Below are 19,562 nucleotides of genomic sequence, written 5' to 3' on the forward strand. Positions count from 1 at the left end.
GGGGTCATCTGCAGTGTCTGCAGCTCCTGGTGTAGTGGTCTCTACACTGATGAGACATGATGCAGATTGGGGAGTACCTTCACTCTGTCTGTTGCAAAAGGCGGGATCTCCCGGTGTCTACCCTTTTCTATTCAACTTCCCATTCCCATTGTGACATGTCCATCTATGGCTTCCTCTACTGCCATAATGAGGCCACACTCAAGTTGTATAGCTTCTAACCTGATGGCATGAACACCGATTTCTCTCACCTGGTAATTTTTCCCCTTCATCCCACTTCCAGCTCTCTTTTTCCATTTCCTGTTCTGGCTATTCTTCCACCCCTTCTCTTTCCAACTGCCTATCACCTCCCTCTGATTCCTCTCCTCCTTTCCTTTTGTCCATGGTCCACTGCCCTCTTCTTTTAGATTCCTCCTTCATCAGCCATTTACCTCTTCCCCCTATCCACTCCCAGCTTATTTCAACCTGTCTCCCTGACACACACTCCTTCCCCCTCACCTGGTCTCGCCTATCACTTCCCAGTATGTACTCCTCCCCCTCTCCCCACCTTCTTATTCGGGCTTTTGACCCCTTGTTTTCAAGTCCCGACAAAGGGTCTCAGCCTGAAATGGCGACTGTTTATTCCCCACCGTAGATGCTGCCTGACCTGCTGACTTCCTGCAGCATTTTTTGCACGTTGCTCAAGATTTCCAGCATCTGCAGAATCCCTTGTGAGTGTAACAATTGATTGCTTTCAGTTGGTGGGAACAGCATGCGGTGTAACACCCCTCGGGTTATATGTCGTCTGTCATCTTCCGACTCCCTGCCATGGGAAAGCTGCTGATATAATTGAAATGTATTTGGGACATTTAGCTGCAAGTCCAGCAACACTAGCTCATTTCTTTTCTCACATATTTGAGGAATAAAAATGTGGTTTACCAAAAAAAAAGTTGTCTCCTTACCTCTGATCTGTGCAATCACAGAGAAACCCCCACCACACCAAGAAATACCCATTAATTGGGCTCAGAATGTATTTACTGAAAACAGGTAACCCTTTGTGCTTTAGTTCTCACCCTGGGTTTGCATGCGGGCCTGCTTTAGTGACCCACCTCTGACCTTGTACATCAACACATTCTATAACTTACCCTTCGTGACCTCACGAGAGCCCCTGCCCTCCCCCCCTATTTTTAAACTCCATCAGAACTAAAAATTAATCAAGGGTGAATTCCAAGACCGACACGTTGATACAATAAGTAGATTGGGTGGTGAACCATGAGCATGGCCTGCTTGGCCAGGCCACTGAGTCCCAGAGGAAGTCATGCTGCTTCTGTACCACATCTCGGTTTGGCTTCACTGGGAGTATTGTGTGCAATTCCGGTTGCCTCACTACAGGAAGGAAGTGGAGACTTTGGAGAAGGTGCAGATACGACAGTGGAGTTTAAGAGACCTTTAGGTGGATGCAGGAATATGCTGGGAATGAGGAAAATGCTACAAAATGTATATGCGGTGGGAGAGGATTAGCATCATGCTCAACACAGCCACAGAACAATAGAGAACATAGAACATCACAGAATCAGAATCAGGTTTATTATTACCAGCATGTGTCATGAAATTTGTTAATGCTGTCTAAGTTGCATGCCATCTTGGTCAATGTCTCCCATCCACCACATAATGTACTGGGTGGGCACAGGAGTACATTCAGCTAGAGACTCATTCCACCGAGATGCAACACAGAGTGTCATAGGAAGTCATTCCTGCCTGTGCCATCAAACTTTACAATTCCTCCCTTGGAGGGTCAGACACCCTGAGCCAATAGGCTGGTCCTGGACTTATTTCATAATTTACTGGCATAATTTACATATTACTATTTAACTATTTATGGTTCTACTATTATTTATTATTTATGGAGCAACTGTAACGAAAACCAATTTCCCCCGGATCAATAAAGTATGACTATGAACTTAGCAGCAGCAGTTCAATGCAATACATAATACAGAAGAAAATCATAAAATATTAATAAGTAAATCAATTACAGTATGTGTATAGTGAATAGATTAAAAACTGTGCAAAAACAGAAATAATATCTGTTAAAAAAGTGAGGTAGCATTCACTGGTTCAATGTCCATTTAGGAATCATATGGCAGAGGGGAAGAAGCTGTTCCTGAATCACTGAGTGTGTGCCTTCAGGCTTCTGTACCTCCTTCCTGATAGTAACAGTGAGAAAAGGGCATGCTCTGGATGCTGGAGGTCCTTAATAATGGACGCTGCCTTTCTGAGACACCACTCCCTGAAGATGTCCTGGGTACTTCTGTAGGCTAATACCCAGGATGTAGCCGACTAAAGTTACAACCCCCTGCAGCTTCCTTCGGTCCTATGCGGAGCCAACCCCCCCCCCCCCCCCACAATACCAGACAGTGACTCAGCCTCTCAGAATGCTCTTCACACAGTTGGAGCCCTTCGGCCCACGATGTTGTGTTTCACTTTCACCCTACTCCTTGACCAATCTAACCCTTCCGTCCTACACAGCCCAAAACCACCCAATTTCCTTTCATCCACATGCCTTCACAAAAGGCAGAGGCAATGGGTAAAATCAAGACCAGGATGACCTCGATGTTAAATCAGATGCAAGATGGCATTGGTGATCATTGGCGACCTTCTGTGGGCTTCAGAAAACTACCAAAAATTCTTTTTAACTTCTACAAAAAGTAATGGATACGGCCCAGTCCATCACGGGTAAAGCCCACCCAACCATTGAGCACATCTACATGAAATGCTGTTGTAGGAAAGCAGCATCCATCATCAGGGACCTCCACATCAAGGACATGCTCTCTTATCATTGCTGCCATCAGGAAGGTACAAGAGAGCCTCAGGATGGGTACCAGCAGGTTCACGAACAGTTACCACTCCTCAACCAACAGGCTCTTGAACAAAGAGAATAACTTTACTTGCCCCATCATTGAAATATTGCCAGAACTAATGGGCTCACTTTCAAGGACTCTTCATCTCATGTTCTCAATATTTATTGCTTATTTATTTATACTGAGCAATTTCAAATCCTGGGTGTCAATATCTCTGAGGACCAAACCTGGAAGCAACATATTGATGCAGCTATGAAGGCAGCAAGACAGGGCTACATTTCATTTATAGTTTGAGGAGATTTGGTTTGTCAACTAAAACAATCGAAAACTGCTACAAATGTACTATGGAGAGCATTCTGAATGGCTGCATCACTGTCTGGTATGGGTGGGGACTACTGCACGAGACTGAAATAAGTTGCAGAAACTTGTAATATTAGTCAGCTCTATCATGAGTACCAGCCTCTGTAGTATCCGAGACATGTTCAAGGAGCAGTGCCTTAGGAAGGGAGCGTCCATCATTAAGGATCCCCACAACCCAGGACATGCCCTCTTTTCATTGTTACTGTTGGGAAGGAGATACAGAAGCCTGAAAGCACACACTCAGTGATTCAGGAACAGCTTCTTCCCCTCTGCCATCTGATTTCTAAATGGACATTGAACCCATGAACACTATCTCCCTATTTTTTATTTCTGTTTTTTTTGCACTGCTTATTTCAACTTAACTATTTAATAGACGGCAATAAACTTAGACCACTTTGGTTTTTTTTCTCTATATTTATCATGCATTTCATTGCACTGCTGCCACAAAGTCAACAAATTTCATGACATATGTTGGTGGTATTAAATGCGATTCTGATATTACTGTTTCCTCTTTCTGTGTTTGCACAGTTTGTTGTCTTCTGCACTCTGGTTGAAAGACCTAGTTTGGCAGTCGTTCATTAATTCTGTTATAGTTACTATTCCACAGATTTGTTGAGTATGCCCACAAGGAAATGAATCACAGGGTTATATAAAATGACGGATTGTACTTTGATAATATATTTTCTTTGAACTTTGAATCTACCAGTAGATTCAGAGAGGAATCTTCCTAAGGTATGGTATTTTTTAAAGGGAGTGGGGGATATTTTTTAAAAATATCTATTTCTTCACCTCTGGCACACTTTGGATAGCTGCTCATTAGGAGTTTGAGGAAATTTGATATGCCACCAATGACTCTAGCAAATTTGTACAGATGTACTGTGCAAAGCATCCTGACTGATTGTATCACAGCCTGCAGATGGAGGCTGCAATGTACAGGATTGCATGGGGCTGCAATTCCATCACAGGCACAGCCACAGCCGTCCCACCACCAAGGATATCTTCAAAAGGCAGCATCCATCATCAAGGACCCTCACCGTGCACTCTTCTCATTGCCATCATCAGGAAAGAGGGACAGCAGCCTGAAGACAGGCATTCAAATGTTTTAGGAGCATCAGATTTTTGAATGACCCTATTCACTATCCACCTCACTATTCCTCTTTTGCACTATTTATTTGTTTTGTTTTAATTATTATAACTTAAGGTAGTTTTGTTAAGGACTTGCACTGTGCATCCTCCACACACAAAATAAAATTACTTCATATGTCAGTGATAATAAATCTGATTCTGAGATCCTTCTTCGACAACGTGCCAATCACGTAGGCTGGTTTTTCCAGGCCAGTTGTTGAGTTTCTTGGCTGCTGTAGGAGCTGCGCTCATCTACAGCAGTGAAGAGCATTCCAATTTCCAGAAAAATAAATCACTTGGTGAAACGTCACAATGGTTTAACAATTCGGTCTGCGAACTCACAAGATCTTGCAGAGTAGCTGACAGAAAATGGAGGAAAACTGGACTAGAAACCTATTGTAATATTTTCAAGAAAAACTAGACCCCTCTAACCTGCTATATGCTCTGTAAGAAGAGCCCATTTTTCCAAGATTATTACAGAGAATGATGATTCAATTATAAACCAACTGTCGACCCCTGCCCCAACCTATAATGACCTCAGTCAAACATCTGCCACAAAATCTGAGGAAGTCGTAACTTTTTTTATCAACTAAAAGTCTTCCATCAGCGAAAGTATAGCTATAGATACAGGTAACCTCTATAGCCAATAAAGAGATGGAAAGCATGTCAAAATTTACAAGTATTTCTGTTTGAGAACTCTGTAAGATTGTAACGAAGAATAAACCCTCTACATGCTGTCTCAACCCTGCCCCTAACATATATCTTAAGGTCTCATTTAACAATGTTTTCAATTCTGTTAGGAAAATTATTAACAAATCCTTTCAAAGTGGAGTTTTTCCAGATGCCTTTAAAACTGCTGCTGTCAACCCTCTAATTAAAAAGCCAAATCGTGATAGAGAGATACTAATTAACTACAGGCCTCTGTCAGATCTTCCCTTCCTGGGCAACATTCTTGAGAAGGTCATTTTCAACTAACTCAACCACTTTCTGAATGAGAAAAGTTTCAGTCAGGTTTTAGAGCAAACCACAAAATGGAGACGGCCCTTAGCAAAATTGACAGTGACCTTAGGCTCACTTCTAATCCTTCCAGATACAAGTGCTGCCTTGAACACAACCGACCACAGCATTCACCCAGATCACCTCGGAAACTGAGTTGGCCTCTTCTGGTAGTGCCCTTAATGGGTTTCATTCGTATATATTAGAAAAAATTGTCCGTCTTGGAGACTGATTTTCTAAGAGATACAATGTACCTTTAGGTATTGCTCAGGGAAACTGTCTTGGTCCCGTACTCTTCTCCTTATACATGCTCCCTCTATGAGACATAATTAGAGAGCATAAACATGATTTCCACTGTTATACAGATGACACACAGTTGCACATCTCCACTGGGCCTGATGGTGATAACACTCCATCTTTCTGACATCTGGTAAGGTTGCAATAAACAAATGGATGAGCAGTAACTTATTAAAGCTAAATGAAGATAAAACTGAAATACTTTTGGTTTATCCCAAAGTCAAAGGAGATAACCTTCTTGATAATCTTGTCTCCCCTTGTGAAAGCAGAAGTGACTAGCCTTTGTCCTCGATTCAGTTTGGATTTTAAATCCCGCATGAAGAAACTGACCAGAGCAGCATTTTTACACTTAAGAAATATTGCATAGGTATGCCTGCTTCTGTCATGTTATGATGCTGAAAAATGAATTCCCATCTTTATATTGAATAGACTATATTACTGCAATGCACTTTTTTTGGCCTTCTGAAGTAATCTATTGATGAACTTCAACTCAATCAGGATGCTGCTGCTTGACTAAGACCATTAAGACCGTAATTTATGGGAGCAGAATAAGGCCATTTGGCCCATTGAGCCTGCTCTGCTATTTTATAATGACTGATCCATTTCCCTTCTTAGCCCCCTAATCTCCTGCCTTCTCCCCATAATGCCTTTATGTCATTCTTACCCTCAGCCATAAGACTCTACAATGAGTCAACCTATACCCGGGGAAGTGATGACCCCCTCCTGTTAGACTGTGAGGTAACTTATTTTTCATTCTTTCTTACTTCTCTTCTAATATTTGTGCACTTGTAATGCTACTGTGACACTGTAACGTCCTTTGGAATTAATAAAGTACCTATCTAATCCTACTCGAGCTCTCAGGTTGCCTTTCGCCGGTCTCTTAAATTTAAACAAATCTCCCTCAAAAGATAACTCGCAGGTTGGCTTTTTTGAACTACACTCCCGAACTGTGGAACTCAATACCTAAAACTATAAGGGATGCAGACTCAGTTGACACTTTTAAACACCAGCTCAAAACCTATTTATTTAACCTTGCTTTTAACTAACATCTTTTTGTCTTTTACTTTAATGATTATTTTTATTTTTTATTTTATTTTTATGTTTGTACTTTTATCCCATTGTAAATCACTTTGAACTACATCAGTATGAAAAGTGCTCCATGAATAAAGTTATTATAATAATTACTATCCTCCTCATTGATAGAGGTCAGGAGGGAAAGTCTCTCAATGTTGAACACCCAGCCTTTCATGGCCACCGCATTTATTTGGCTGGACTAGAAGTGACGGCAGACATAGTGAGTTATGTAAATACATCCATATGGATTTTAGATGTTTTATCCTCATTTTTTGTTTTATTTAACACATGTTAAAAGAGGTTTGCTTGCAGGATGTTCGAAGATTTGAATTATGAGGGTGTAACATCATTTAGCTGCAGAATGTATAATGGTTTAAAGGCAACATCAGGGAACTGTTAGCCAGGTGGATTTGATAGAGCAAATAGGAAAACAGAGAATAGAATGGAAGAGTCAGCATCTGTTGTTTTGAAGGAAATGCATCCTCTCAGATGGTTTTGTTCACAACACTTGTCATGATATTATTAATTAGCAAAGAGACTTCGTGAAAAAGACCATAAAAATCTCAAATCTTTTTTAACAAGCTGTACACAGTGTTAGGAATAGAAAGAAGCATCAACGCAGCTTGAGGGAGAGGAGGCATAGGATGCTTTTATTTATTTCTACTGTTGATGTACTGTGTGTGTCAGTGTGAGGTTCCATCATGAAGTTGACACATTATGGTTATAACACAGAAGACCATTTTGCCCCTCAAATCAGTACTAGCAAGATAATCCACTTAGTGCAAAAATGTACCTTCTTCCCCGTAGTCCTGCAAATTCTTTCCTTTCAAATATATATTATGCCATTTTAATTAATTAAATCTGCATCCAATTCCAGAGTAATGCACAACATCTAGGCCGTGTCTGATGACAAATTAAACTAATCCGTTCTTCCTGTACCTGATCCACATTCCCCCCCATCCTTGTGTCTATTTAAAAGTCTATCTCACATTCATGTGTCTGTGTAAAAGTCTCGTAAAAACCTCCATCCTATCTGCTTCCATTACCATCATTGGCAGCATGTTTCAGCCATCCACCACTCTTTGTGTAAAAAAAAATTGCCCCACACATCCCCTTTAAGATTTACCCCTCACATCCCCTTTAAGATTTACCCCTCACAGCTTAAAGCTACATCCTGTAGAATTTATCCTTTCCACCCTGTGAGAAAAGTTCCGGCTGCCTCTGCCTCTCATAATTTTAGAGTCTTGTTCTCCGGTCACCCTTCAGCCTCTGACATTCCAGACAGAACAAGTCTGTCCAATTTCTCCTCAGAGTTGACACTCTCTAATCCGGGCAGCATCCTGGTGAACCACTTCTGAACCCTCTCCAAAGCCTTCACATCCTTCCTGCAATGGGGCAACCAGAATCACACACAATCCTTCATGTGGCCTAGCCAAAGCTTTATAGAACTGTAACATGACTTTCTGCGATTTTACACTTACTGCTCCTAGCGCTGGCCACTACAAGAGAAGAGAGCGAAGGGTTGTTGTCGACTGGTTTCAAGGCCACTGGATAGTCTGTAGACCAGGACGCTGAACCAATATGATTCCTGCTCCAACATTTAGGAATGTTGATATGTAAAGTTAACAATAATCTTATGAAGATGGACACATTATGTATTCTTTATTGATATACAGCACAGAAAAGGCCCTTCAAGCTGTACCACCCAGCAATCCTCCGATTTAACCGTAGCCTAATCATGGGACAATTTTACTATTTTATGTGCTTGGATTGTGGGAAGAAATTGGAGCACCCGGAGGAAACCCACATGGTCATGAGGAGAATGTACAAACGCCATACAGGGAGTGGTGGGAATTGAACCTGGGTCACTGATATTGTAAAGCGTTGTGCTAACTTCTACGCTACCGTGCTGTCCTTTTTTTTTTAAACTTGCATCACACTTTCTCTGTAGATTTTACACTTTATTCTGCATTGTCGTTGTTTTACCTTGTTCTACAACTTGAGGAACTGATCACCACAAGAGCGATTCTTAATCTGTGCTAAAGTGAAATGGCCTCAGATCAAGGCAGCTACGAGGTCTGTTTTATAACTGAGATAAACAGCTCTGACCTACCATCTCCAACTCGCAGGGCAACAATGTTCATTGTTATGGTCACCTTGACTACTTTCCTTCACACCCTTTCACCTTGCCCGAGCTACAGCAGTGTACCTCGGAAAACACATTCTTCTTAAGTGTGGGTCCCCTGCAGTTTGCGCAGAGGTATCAAAATTCAGTGCAATTCCCTTCACCATAATAGGATCAGTGAAAGACCGCACCAACTTTGTCATCCGAACACTGTGCAAAAGATAACAAATTGCACAAATACATAAAGTAATAAGTATGAGATGAAGAGTCCTTGAAAGTGAGTCCATAGGTTATGGGAACAGTTCAGTGATGGAGCAAGTGAAGTTGAGTGAAGTTATCTCCTTTGCTTCAAGAGCTATATACCTTCTTAACTTATGTGGGGAATTTGTGGGATCCATGGTTAAGGCCCCCAACATACCCTTGTTCCTCTGCACTGATAAGAATCCTGCCATTAACCTTGGTGCATTGGGCTCAGGTAGCACTTTGGTCTAAAATGGTAGTGGTGAGGTTCTGTCAGGACTGAACACTGACTGGTATCCTAATCTTTCTCTGTAGGAGCCCAGTGAATGATGATTGCTCAAACACACCAATACTGCCACTAATATTGCTGCCAGCACATTATGCCCGTGAAGATCGGGGCGCCATGGTAGCGTAGCAGTTAGCGTGATGGTATTACAGCTCAGGACAGAATTCAATTACGTGCCACCTTCAGGGAGCTTTCCCGTCTTCCCTATGAATGCGTGGATTTCGTCTGGGTGCTCAAGAATCACCCCCCCCCGCCCCCCCACGGTTCAACATCGGTTAATTGGTCATTGTAAATAGTCCTGTGATTGGTGGGTTGCTGGGTTACACGGCTCATTGGGCTGGAAGGGCTCGTTCTGCATTGTATCACTGAGTAAGTAACCAATTGGTGAATGCACCTGGACTCCAGTCTAAGGACAGTGGTACCCAAATACAGAACAGGCAATGTCCAGTCTGATTTCTCAGCAATTAACTCAAGTAATCAGTTCACTTCTCCCAGCAGCCTTTTACCCAGGCAAATGAAACAGCTGTAAAGGCATACAGTTTATAAACTAGATATTATGGACGGTGTTGTTCAGTTTGACAGTCCAATCTTTTTCTCTGCTCCATTGCTAAACTCACACTCGTGAGTTGTACAAAATCAAATTTATGATTATCTGTCAAGAGCAGTCCGACCAACAACTGGTTTCAGACTCCTTGCTCCCTATCAGGGCACTTGCTGAAATTACTGATGAAATGTTTGCTGCCCTTGAGAATAAACCAGTGCTGCTAAATCACCAGATCTTCACAGCCTCTCATATAATTAGCCACAAAACGTTACAAATAAAATTAAAATGAGGATTATGGAAGCTTTTAGTGCAGAATTCATCCGTTTCATTTCTTTGTCACACATTTGAGTAGCTCTTGCTCCCAAGGGCATTTTTGGATGCAGTCACGAATGAGCTTAGCGTTGATAACTCCTGAGGTCAAACAGCTTTCCACTCAGCCCATCATTCTGTGTTAGGTTTCTCGAAAGGTCTGCTGGCTTCAGTTCTTTAGCTTCTGATCACAGACCTGAATTTTTTCAGTGTTTATTTTTCTCTGAATGCTGTGCTATCCAGATCTTAATACCGCTTGGCCTAATGTGGAAGATACCGAGTATGAACATTCTCACTGGGACCGGGACTGGGACTCCTCACAGTCTAGGGTTTGAACCCAGGGATTCCGGTCTACATGGATGAGTAAGTACACTGCCAGGCTGAACAGTCTCTGTCAATACATGAAGAGCCAGTGAAAGCAAATCCCCTTTGCTCAGACAGAAGGAGCAACACACAAAATATCTGAAGAAACTCGTCAAGTCCATAAAAGGATAAGACATAGGAACAGAATTAGGCCATTCGGCCCATTGAGTCTATTCCACCACGCTTCTCTCAACCCTGTTCCCCTGCCTTTTCCTCTAACCTTTTACGCCTTTACTAATCAACAACCTGTTGACCATTGCTAGAATACGATGCGTTGAGCTAGAATATGGTAAAAAGAATAGCAATGTGGAATAAAGCATAAAAAGTGGAGTGCAGCTAAATGATAAAGTGAGAGATCATAATGAAGTAGATTGTGAGGCCATGAGTTCAACTCATCTTACAAGAGATCCATTCAAGAATGGGTAGAAGCTGTCCCCGGGTCTGTTGGTACGTTCTTTTGGGCTTTTGTACTTCCTGCCCAATGGGATAGAGAATACAGGAAGTCTGGGGTAGGTGGAGTTTTGATTATGCTGGCTGCTTCCTGAGGCAGCGTGAAGTGTAGGCAGAGTTGACAGAGGGGACGCAGAGAAAAAATGCTGGTGAACGCAGCAGGCCAGGCAGCATCTATAGGAAGAGGTACAGTCGACATTTCAGGCAGGGACCCTTCGTCAGAACTAACTGAAAGAAGAGCTAGTAAGAGATTTGAAAGTGGAAGGGGGAGGGGGAGACCAGAGGCCAGAAATGATAGGAGAAGACAGGAGGGGAGGGGTGGATCTAAGAGCTGGAGAAGGGAGAGGATCATGGGACGGGAAGCCTGGGAAGAAACAGAAGGGGGAAGGGGAGCCCGGAGGGTGGACAGCAGGTAAGGAGTTATAGTGGGAGGGACAGAGGGAGAAAAAAGAGAGAGAGAAATAAAAAGGGGAAAAGATAAAAAAATATATAAATATATATTAAATAAATAAATAAGGGTTGGGGTGTGAAGCGGAGGAGGGGCATTAATGGAAGTTAGGGAAGTCAATATTCATGCCATCAGGTTGGAGGCTACCCAGACGGAATATAAAGTGTGGTTCCTCCAGCCTGAGTGTGGCTTCATCTTGACAATAGAGGAGGCCGTGGATAGACATATCAGAATGGAAATGGGATGTGGAATTAAAATGTGTGGCCACTGGGAGATATTGCTTTCTCTGGCGGACAGAGCGTAGGTGTTCAGTGAAACTGTCTCCCAGCCTGCGTCGGGTCTCGCCAATATATAGAAGGCCACATCGGGAGCACCGGACGTAGTATTTCACCCCAGCCGACTCACAGGTGAAGTGTCGCCTCACCTGGAAGGACTGTCTGGGACCCTGAATGGTAGTAAGGGAGGAAGTGTAAGGGCATGTGTAGCACTTGTTCCGCTTACAAGGATAAGTGCTGGGAGGGAGATCGGTGGGAAGGGATGGGGGGGACGAATGGACAAGGGAGTCGCGTAGGGAGCGATTCTTGCGTAAAGCGGGGGGGGAGGGAAAGATGTGCTTAGTGGTGGGATCCCGTTGGAGGTGGCGGAAGTTACAGAGAATAACATGTTGGACCTGGAGGCTGGTGGGGTGGTAGCTGAGAACAAGGGGAACCCTATTCCTAGTGGGGTGGTGGGAGGATGGGGTGAGAGCAGGTGTGCGTGAAATGGGAGAGATGCGTTTCAGAGCAGAGTTGATGGTGGAGGAAGGGAACCCCCTTTCTTTAAAAGAGGAAGACATCTCCTTCGTCCTGGAATGAAAAGCCTCATCCTGGGAGCAGATGCGGCAGAGACAGAGGAACTGCAAGAGGGGATGTCATTTTTGCAAGAAACAGGGTGGGAAGACGAATAGTTCAGATAGCTGTGAGAATCCGTACGCTTATAGTAGACATCAATAGATAAGCTGTCTCCAGAGATAGAGACAGAAAGATCAAGAAAGGGGAGGGAGGTGTCGGAAATCGACCAGGTAAACTTGAGGGCAGAGTGAAAGTTGGAGGCAAAGTTAACGAAGTCAATGAGCTCAGCATGCGTGCAGGAAGCAGCGCCAATGCAGTTGTTGATGAAGCGAAGGAAAAGAGGGGGACATATATCAGTATAGGCTTGGAACATGGATTGTTCCACAAAGCCAACGAAAAAGCAGGCATAGCTGGGACCCATACGGGTGTCCATGGCTACACCTTTAGTTTGGAGGAAGTGGGAGGAGCCAAAGAAGAAATTGTTGAGAGTAAGGACTAATTCCGCTAGACAGAGCAGAGTGGTGGTAGAGGGGAACTGATTAGGTCTGGAATCCAAAAAGAAATGGACAGCTTTGAGACCTTCCTGGTGGGGGATGGGGGCAGGTTCCTGTGATGGTCTGACCTGTGTCCACATCTCTCTGCTGCTTCCTGTGGTTACATGCAGAGCAGCTGCCATTACAAGCCATGATGTATCCAGACAGAATGCATTGATAAAAATTACAAAGAATCGACGGGGATGTGCCAAATTTCTTTAGCCTCCTCAGGAAATAAGGTGTTGGTGAGCTTTCTTGGCCATGGTTGGATCAAGACAGGTGATATTCGCTCCTAGGAACACGAAGCTTGCAATCTCAACACATACCTATGCATGACCCCCCCTTACTGAAGTCAATGACCAGCTCTTTTCTTTTGTTGGCACTGAGGAGAACGTTGTTGTCATGTCTTGATGTTACTACTCTCGATCTCCTTTCTATTGTCCAACTTATTGGACAATAGAATTCTGGATTCTGGATTTCTTGACAGAGAGACCACAGTCAGTCCGTGTTGGCAGGAACATCTCTGACTCCATCACACTGAGCACTGGATCCCCATAAGACTGTGTGCTTAGCCCATTGCTGTTTACACTACTAACACATGACTATGCAGCCAGATTCATGGAGAACCTGATCATTAAATTTGCAGACGGTACCACAGTGGTGGGGCTCATCAGCAAAAATGATGAAACTATGTACAGGGAGGAGGTCAAACACCTAGAGAGCTGGTGCAGGGATAACAACTTGATGCTTAATGTCACCAAAACCAAGGAGATGATCGTCGATTTCAGACGGTCTCAGCCTGAGCACACACCCCTCAGCATCAGCGGCTCCACAGTGGAGAGAGTGGAAAACATCAAGTTCCTTGGGATGCAGATCTTGGACAATCTCACCTGGTCCAGGAACACCACTGGGATTGTGAAACGGGCCCAGCAGAGATTACACTTTCTGAGGAAGCTTAAACAAGCATCACTCCCCACTAACATCTTAACTACATTCTACAGAGGCGTGGTTGAGAGTATGCTGACCTTTTGCATCACAACCTGGTACTCCAGCTGCAGTGCTGTTGACAAAAAGCCTTGCAGAGGGTGGTTAGGGGAGCAGAGAAGATTATTGGGGTCTCCCTACCTTCTGTCCAAGACCTCTTTCAGAGTAGATGCCTCCAGAAGATACGGTACATCACTAAAGACCCCTCACACCCTCTCCATGAACTGTTTGTTCTTCTGCCATCAGGCAAACATCACAGGAGCATCAAAACTAAAACCACAAGGCTACTAAACAGCTTCCTCCCACAGGCAGTCAGACTGCTAAATAGCTGCTCTACCTGACTCTGCTTTGGACACTTTTAACTTGCACTGAACACTTATAACTGATTTAACTGACATGTGGCTATTCTGTTTTACTATTTATTGTTATGTTTATTATTTAGTGTTGTGTTTGTTATGTTATGATTGCACTGCCCCTGAGGAGCGCTGTCTCATTCTGCCCTGCAGAGCTGATGTATGGTTAGAATAACAATAAAGTTTTTTGAATCTTGAATCTTTATCATTATTTGAGATGCCTTTTTAAGTTAGGTCCATTTACCTGTGCTTGGCCCATATCCCTCTAAACCCCTCTTCTCATTACTACCATCAGGGAGGAGGTACAGGAGCTTGAAGGCCAACATTCAATGTTTTAAAGACGAGAAAATCTGCACATACTGGAAATCCAAGCAACACACACACAATATGCGGGAGGAACTCAGCAGGCCAGGCAACATTTATGAAAAGAACAAACAGTCAATGTCTCGGGCTGAGACTAAGTTTTAAGAACAGGTTTTTCCCCTTTGCCATCAGATTTCTGAACTGCCCATGAACATTGCCTCAATAGTCCTCTTTTGCACTATTTACTTCATTTCTATTGCAACTTGTAATTCTTTACATCTTGCACTGTACTGTTGCCACAAGACAATGAATTTCACAGTGAAATTGAAATAAACTTGAATCTGACCACTCTTATCCATGTACCGGTCCAAATGCCTCTTAAACATTTTGATAGCACATACTTCTAACAGCTCATTCCATAAACCCACCACCCTCTGGTAAAAAAAAACCTTCCTCTCAAATACTCTTTAAATATTTTCCTCTCACTGTAAATGCATGCCTTATAATAGGTAGACTAAATGGACACAGTAAATTATCTCTGGTGTGTAAATGAGTGGTAGAACTTGAGTGGAAACTGTTGGCGATATGGGGTAACAGAAAAAGTGGATCTTGCTGCTTCATGGTTAGCATTGTCTTGATGGGCCAAAGGGCCTGTTTCTGTGTGTACGTCTCTGATTAGCAATGCAACAGATTGGAAAAGCCCAGGAACTGCAAGATTCCACAGACCACTCACCTGGCTTACGGCACAGCGAATACAGCCAAAACGTGAATTAAAAAAAAGATGGTTGATTCCATTTTGCTCCAGGTAGAACACATAAACATATATCAGCAAGAAGAAAACAAACTTCTTCAAAATCTTGGAATACCACTGGACACTTAATCACCAAGTCTGCACCTACAGTGTGACTGGATTACGTATAGTGTTTCTTTGGTAGTTTATACAATCATATGGATTGGGCCAAGTTATGGGTAAAATGCTTGCATTACAAAAAGGTACTATACACTGGTTAAATTAAAAACATTTTAACGTTGCTGAAGTATCTTCAATGTTCACTAGGGGTGAACATAGAGCCATAGAGTAATAGGGTCACATAGCACAGAAACAGGACCTTCAGCCCAACTGCTCCATGCTGACCAAGACTTCCATGTGAGCTATTCCTATTTGCCTACATTTGGCTCATATCCCTCTAAACCTTTCCTATCCATTCATCCATCCAAGTGCCTTTTAACTGTTGTTAATATTCCTGCCTTAACCACTTCCTCCTGGCAGCTCATTCCATATACTGAAGGGTGAACAAGCATACTGTTAGATAACTTTCTGGATGCCTGATACTTTTTTTTACATCTAATGGATTAGTCTAATCCGCTGAATATATTTGTGTGAAAATTCCTGCCTGTGGCCACCTTTCTGCAATCTATTGAATTGGCCAATCAAATTGCATGAACCAAGGGTAACAAATGAGCACTGATAGATGATTGCCTACCACGCACCTAACAGAGCAGGGATAAAATGGTCATTTACACATTTGGAAAACTGGAATTATGGGTTGCCTCAGGCAGCTCTGCTGTGATTTCAACAATTTGCAGTACATATTAATGACTTGGATAAAAGGCAGGAGTAAAATCTATTCAAGTTAATTTACAAGGCAAAGAAAGTTGGGGAGTAAATACAAAGAAATTTTAAACATATTCACTCCACCCCCACCAGATTAATCAGTCATCTGTTCATCAAAGTAAGGCTCTAATAGGTTATTTCTTTCAATGAGCAGAGCAAACACAGTGTTGGACCAATTGGATAGACCAATACACAATTTTACAATGACTTGTGGTTTTCCCCATGGCCCTGGAGATTTTTTCTTACCCAATCTCAGGGGAAAATGTTTGACGCTCCCTCCTTCCTACCCCCGCCCCCTCCCAACGACCTTCGCGAACACCTCAAAATGGAACAAATTTGAAGTAAATTTTGGCAAAGAGGCAAGGTATCACTTTGCAGATGGCTGGCAGCCATGATTACTAAACTCAAACTTGGCAGCTGCATAGACAAGGTAAAATTACGCAGTAAGAATTAAAATAAAAATTGTAGCTGGTTCTCTCCCGCGGGATGTAACCTTGATTCTGAGAGTGTAGTGCCTGTTATAAAATTCTTTGCCAGGGGTTATTGTGTTTAAGGTGTAATGCTTGCCCAGTGTTACCAGAAGGACAAAGAGCAAGGGCAGAAGATTAATCAGAATGAGATGCGATGTTATTGCCCTTTCTGTTTTTAGGTGTGAAGCTGTTAGGGAATACTAGTGATCAACTCTAATAAAAGTCACTTTGCTCCAACAAGACTACGGGTCATGGCAACATCAAATCAAAGACAGCCTACACGGTGAGGCCTTCAATTCCATAAATCTCAGGAGAAGGTAACGAATGAACCTCGGGGTGGAATTGGAACACACTTTGTGTGCCATTCAGTGAGTTGCACCTTCTACAGCAGTTAGGCTTACCCTGCCCCCTCAGCATCTGGAAAAACATCCAAGAAAGGTCCTGACAGTGATCCCACCCACTGACTGACTCTTCTGCAGAAGGAATATTAGTGGACGTCAAGAAATACCAGACTGAACTGCACCTTACTCAATCTTGAAATACTTTTCCCCAAATTCATAGGCATACAAGACAGGAACAAGCCCTTTGGCCCATCAAGTCTATGGAAAGCATCGGCCATCAATTACATCGTTGTACCTCTCCGCGCCTTGTGGCGCATTGGGCTGCAACCTTGCTGCTTCTTTCGCACTTTTGTCTGTTTTACAAGGCCGAGTTGCTAGCTTGACGCTCAACCCAGCACAGACGGAAAGCATGCAAGGAGCTGGCTGGATCTGAACCCGGCACCAGTCACCTAAAAGTCCGTTGCAGATGTCACTACACTACCAGCCATCAATTTATATTAACTCTATATTAATTCTGTTTTTGAATTTTTTTATTCTCCCCATATTTCCAACAATGGAATTACCATGATTCAACTGGTGTCTTGTTAATCAGGAGTGGCTTCTTTCAAAAAGCAGACATAGTAATGGACGAATGTACATCACAAACTGGACACACGAACACACAGTTCTGTAATGACCTCTGGCTTTCACATGGCCCTGCAAACTTTACAGCTAAGCTCCAAATTCCTGTCTCATGTCAACCAAAATAGATTCTCAACTTTCTTCAACTGGATGTCTTGGTTAGAGATATAAAGAATGGCGAGGGAAGAGACTTACTTGTGGAAGGTGAGGAATGGAAAGGTTGGGCCTCTACCATTAACTGAGGGGTACGTGGTTCCCAGGTTGGGATCCTCTGTTCTAAAAAGCTTAAGCAAAATGCCTCTGGAGTCTGTGTGGAGCAGTCATGCCAAGCTTCGGTAATGCAGAAGGTAAAGGAAGATATGGCCTTATCCTGGAAAGATTATTTCTACAGAACTTTGATCTTGCTGTATTAGTTGAAATTTTGCTTGGACGCCTGATTTACATTCATAAAGGAATAAGACAACATTCCACCGAGGCCTCAATTTTCTGGCAATCTGATCTGCCTTCTGGGAGTCTCTCTTCGCCTCCAGTCTCAAATAACAGGCCTTACCTTGAGATCTGACACATCCTTGTAGCACTGCTCGGAGCGGGTGTGATCTGACAGCTGAACGTTCCAGAAGCATGGAAGCTGGTACACCAGGAAAGGATTCTGCTTGATGACTGCATTAAAAATATCCTGCAAGGGGCGAGGGAAAGAAACTGGAATTAGTGAAGGAGGGAGAAAGAACTTCGGCAAAGACCTGCAAATGTATTGCTAACATACAAGAATCCAAAGGCTCAAAGATATATTGACTTCAATTTATTAAAAAAATACTTCATTTTCTATCTGACCTAAGGATTTTATCAATAAACATAAATTAGCATACAGCTAACCAAGCAATTAAGATAGCTAGTGGTATTTTGGCTTTTCTTGTGAGAGACATGAAGTAGAAAGCTTGGAAGCTTTGATACAGTGCAGGTGAGATCTGTATACGGCTCTGGCTTCCCGTTTAAGGCGGGGTATATTTTCACTGGACATCGTGCCAAGCAAGTTTACCAGGTTAATTAACGGGATGAAGAGTCGACATTTGAAGGTCAAACAGATTGCGGCTATACTGACTGGAGTGAGCGGTGCTTTCATTGAAGTATTAAAGATTCTGAGGGAAGAGGTTGGCCATGCTAGACCTTTATTCCTTGGACACAGGACGATGAGGGGTGACCTCATAGCAGTTTATAAAATCATGAGGGGTATGAGGGTTTTTAAAAATTATATATGATTAATTACTTTATAAAATTCTTTATAATTTTTGAATGTCATTGTTCTTTGTTGAATGTTGTGCGCTGACCAACACACCATGGCAAATTCCTAATACATGCATATCTATATAACAAATAAAAGTAGGTCCTCATTCTCTGGTAAGGTGGATGGTCCGAGTCTTTTTCCCCAGGGTTCAGGAGTCCAAAACCAGAGAGCATGGAAACAATGTAAGAGGAGAGAGATTTAAAGGAGACCCAAGAGATAAGTTCGGGTACTGTGGAAAGGTGTTAGGCACATATATACAGCTAGGGTGCTGTACTGCACAGTACTGGTTTTGTCAACGTGGAGGGGAAAATGAGTTTGCAAATCCAGTGGGAGCAAAAGATGTTGGGAATGGTGAGGATGGCGTGCCTGGGGAGGGGTGCGGGCCAGGTGGCAGAGAAGGAGTGGTGGGGCAGTGGCAGCAGTGCTGTGCAATACATAAAACTACTGCAGTACTGAGTACTTGGAACGAGCTGCCAGAGGAAATAGCTGAGGTGGATAGAATTGTAATTAAGAGGTGTTTGGATAGGTACATGGAGAGGACAGGCTCAGAGATTTATGGACTGAATACAGGCATCTGGGACTAGCAGGGAGGATGTTGTGGTGATTATGCACCAGTTTAAGGGCCTGTTCCCATGCTTTTTACTCGATGGCTCTATAAGGTGTTTCCCCTAGTGGGAGAGTCTAGAATCAAAGGGGGGGGGGGTGTGTGCACAGTTTCAGAATAATGGGTCAACTATTTCACTTGGAGATGAGGAGGAATCTCTTCTTTCAAAGGGTTT

General features: G+C 43.0%; 1 protein-coding gene across 2 annotated transcripts in view; it reads right to left on the minus strand.

Annotated features, from left to right (window-relative positions):
• large1 (LARGE xylosyl- and glucuronyltransferase 1) overlaps positions 1-19,562 on the minus strand; it is a 432,654-nt gene that overhangs the window by 76,276 nt on the left and 336,816 nt on the right. For both annotated transcript variants that reach the window (XM_063058278.1, XM_063058279.1), the window contains exon 9: positions 18,052-18,177. In XM_063058278.1, coding sequence (XP_062914348.1) covers positions 18,052-18,177 — 126 coding nt within the window. The remainder of the gene's footprint in view (positions 1-18,051; positions 18,178-19,562) is intronic.

This window comes from Mobula hypostoma, chromosome 9 (assembly GCF_963921235.1).
Source record: "Mobula hypostoma chromosome 9, sMobHyp1.1, whole genome shotgun sequence".
NCBI lineage: Eukaryota > Metazoa > Chordata > Chondrichthyes > Myliobatiformes > Myliobatidae > Mobula > Mobula hypostoma.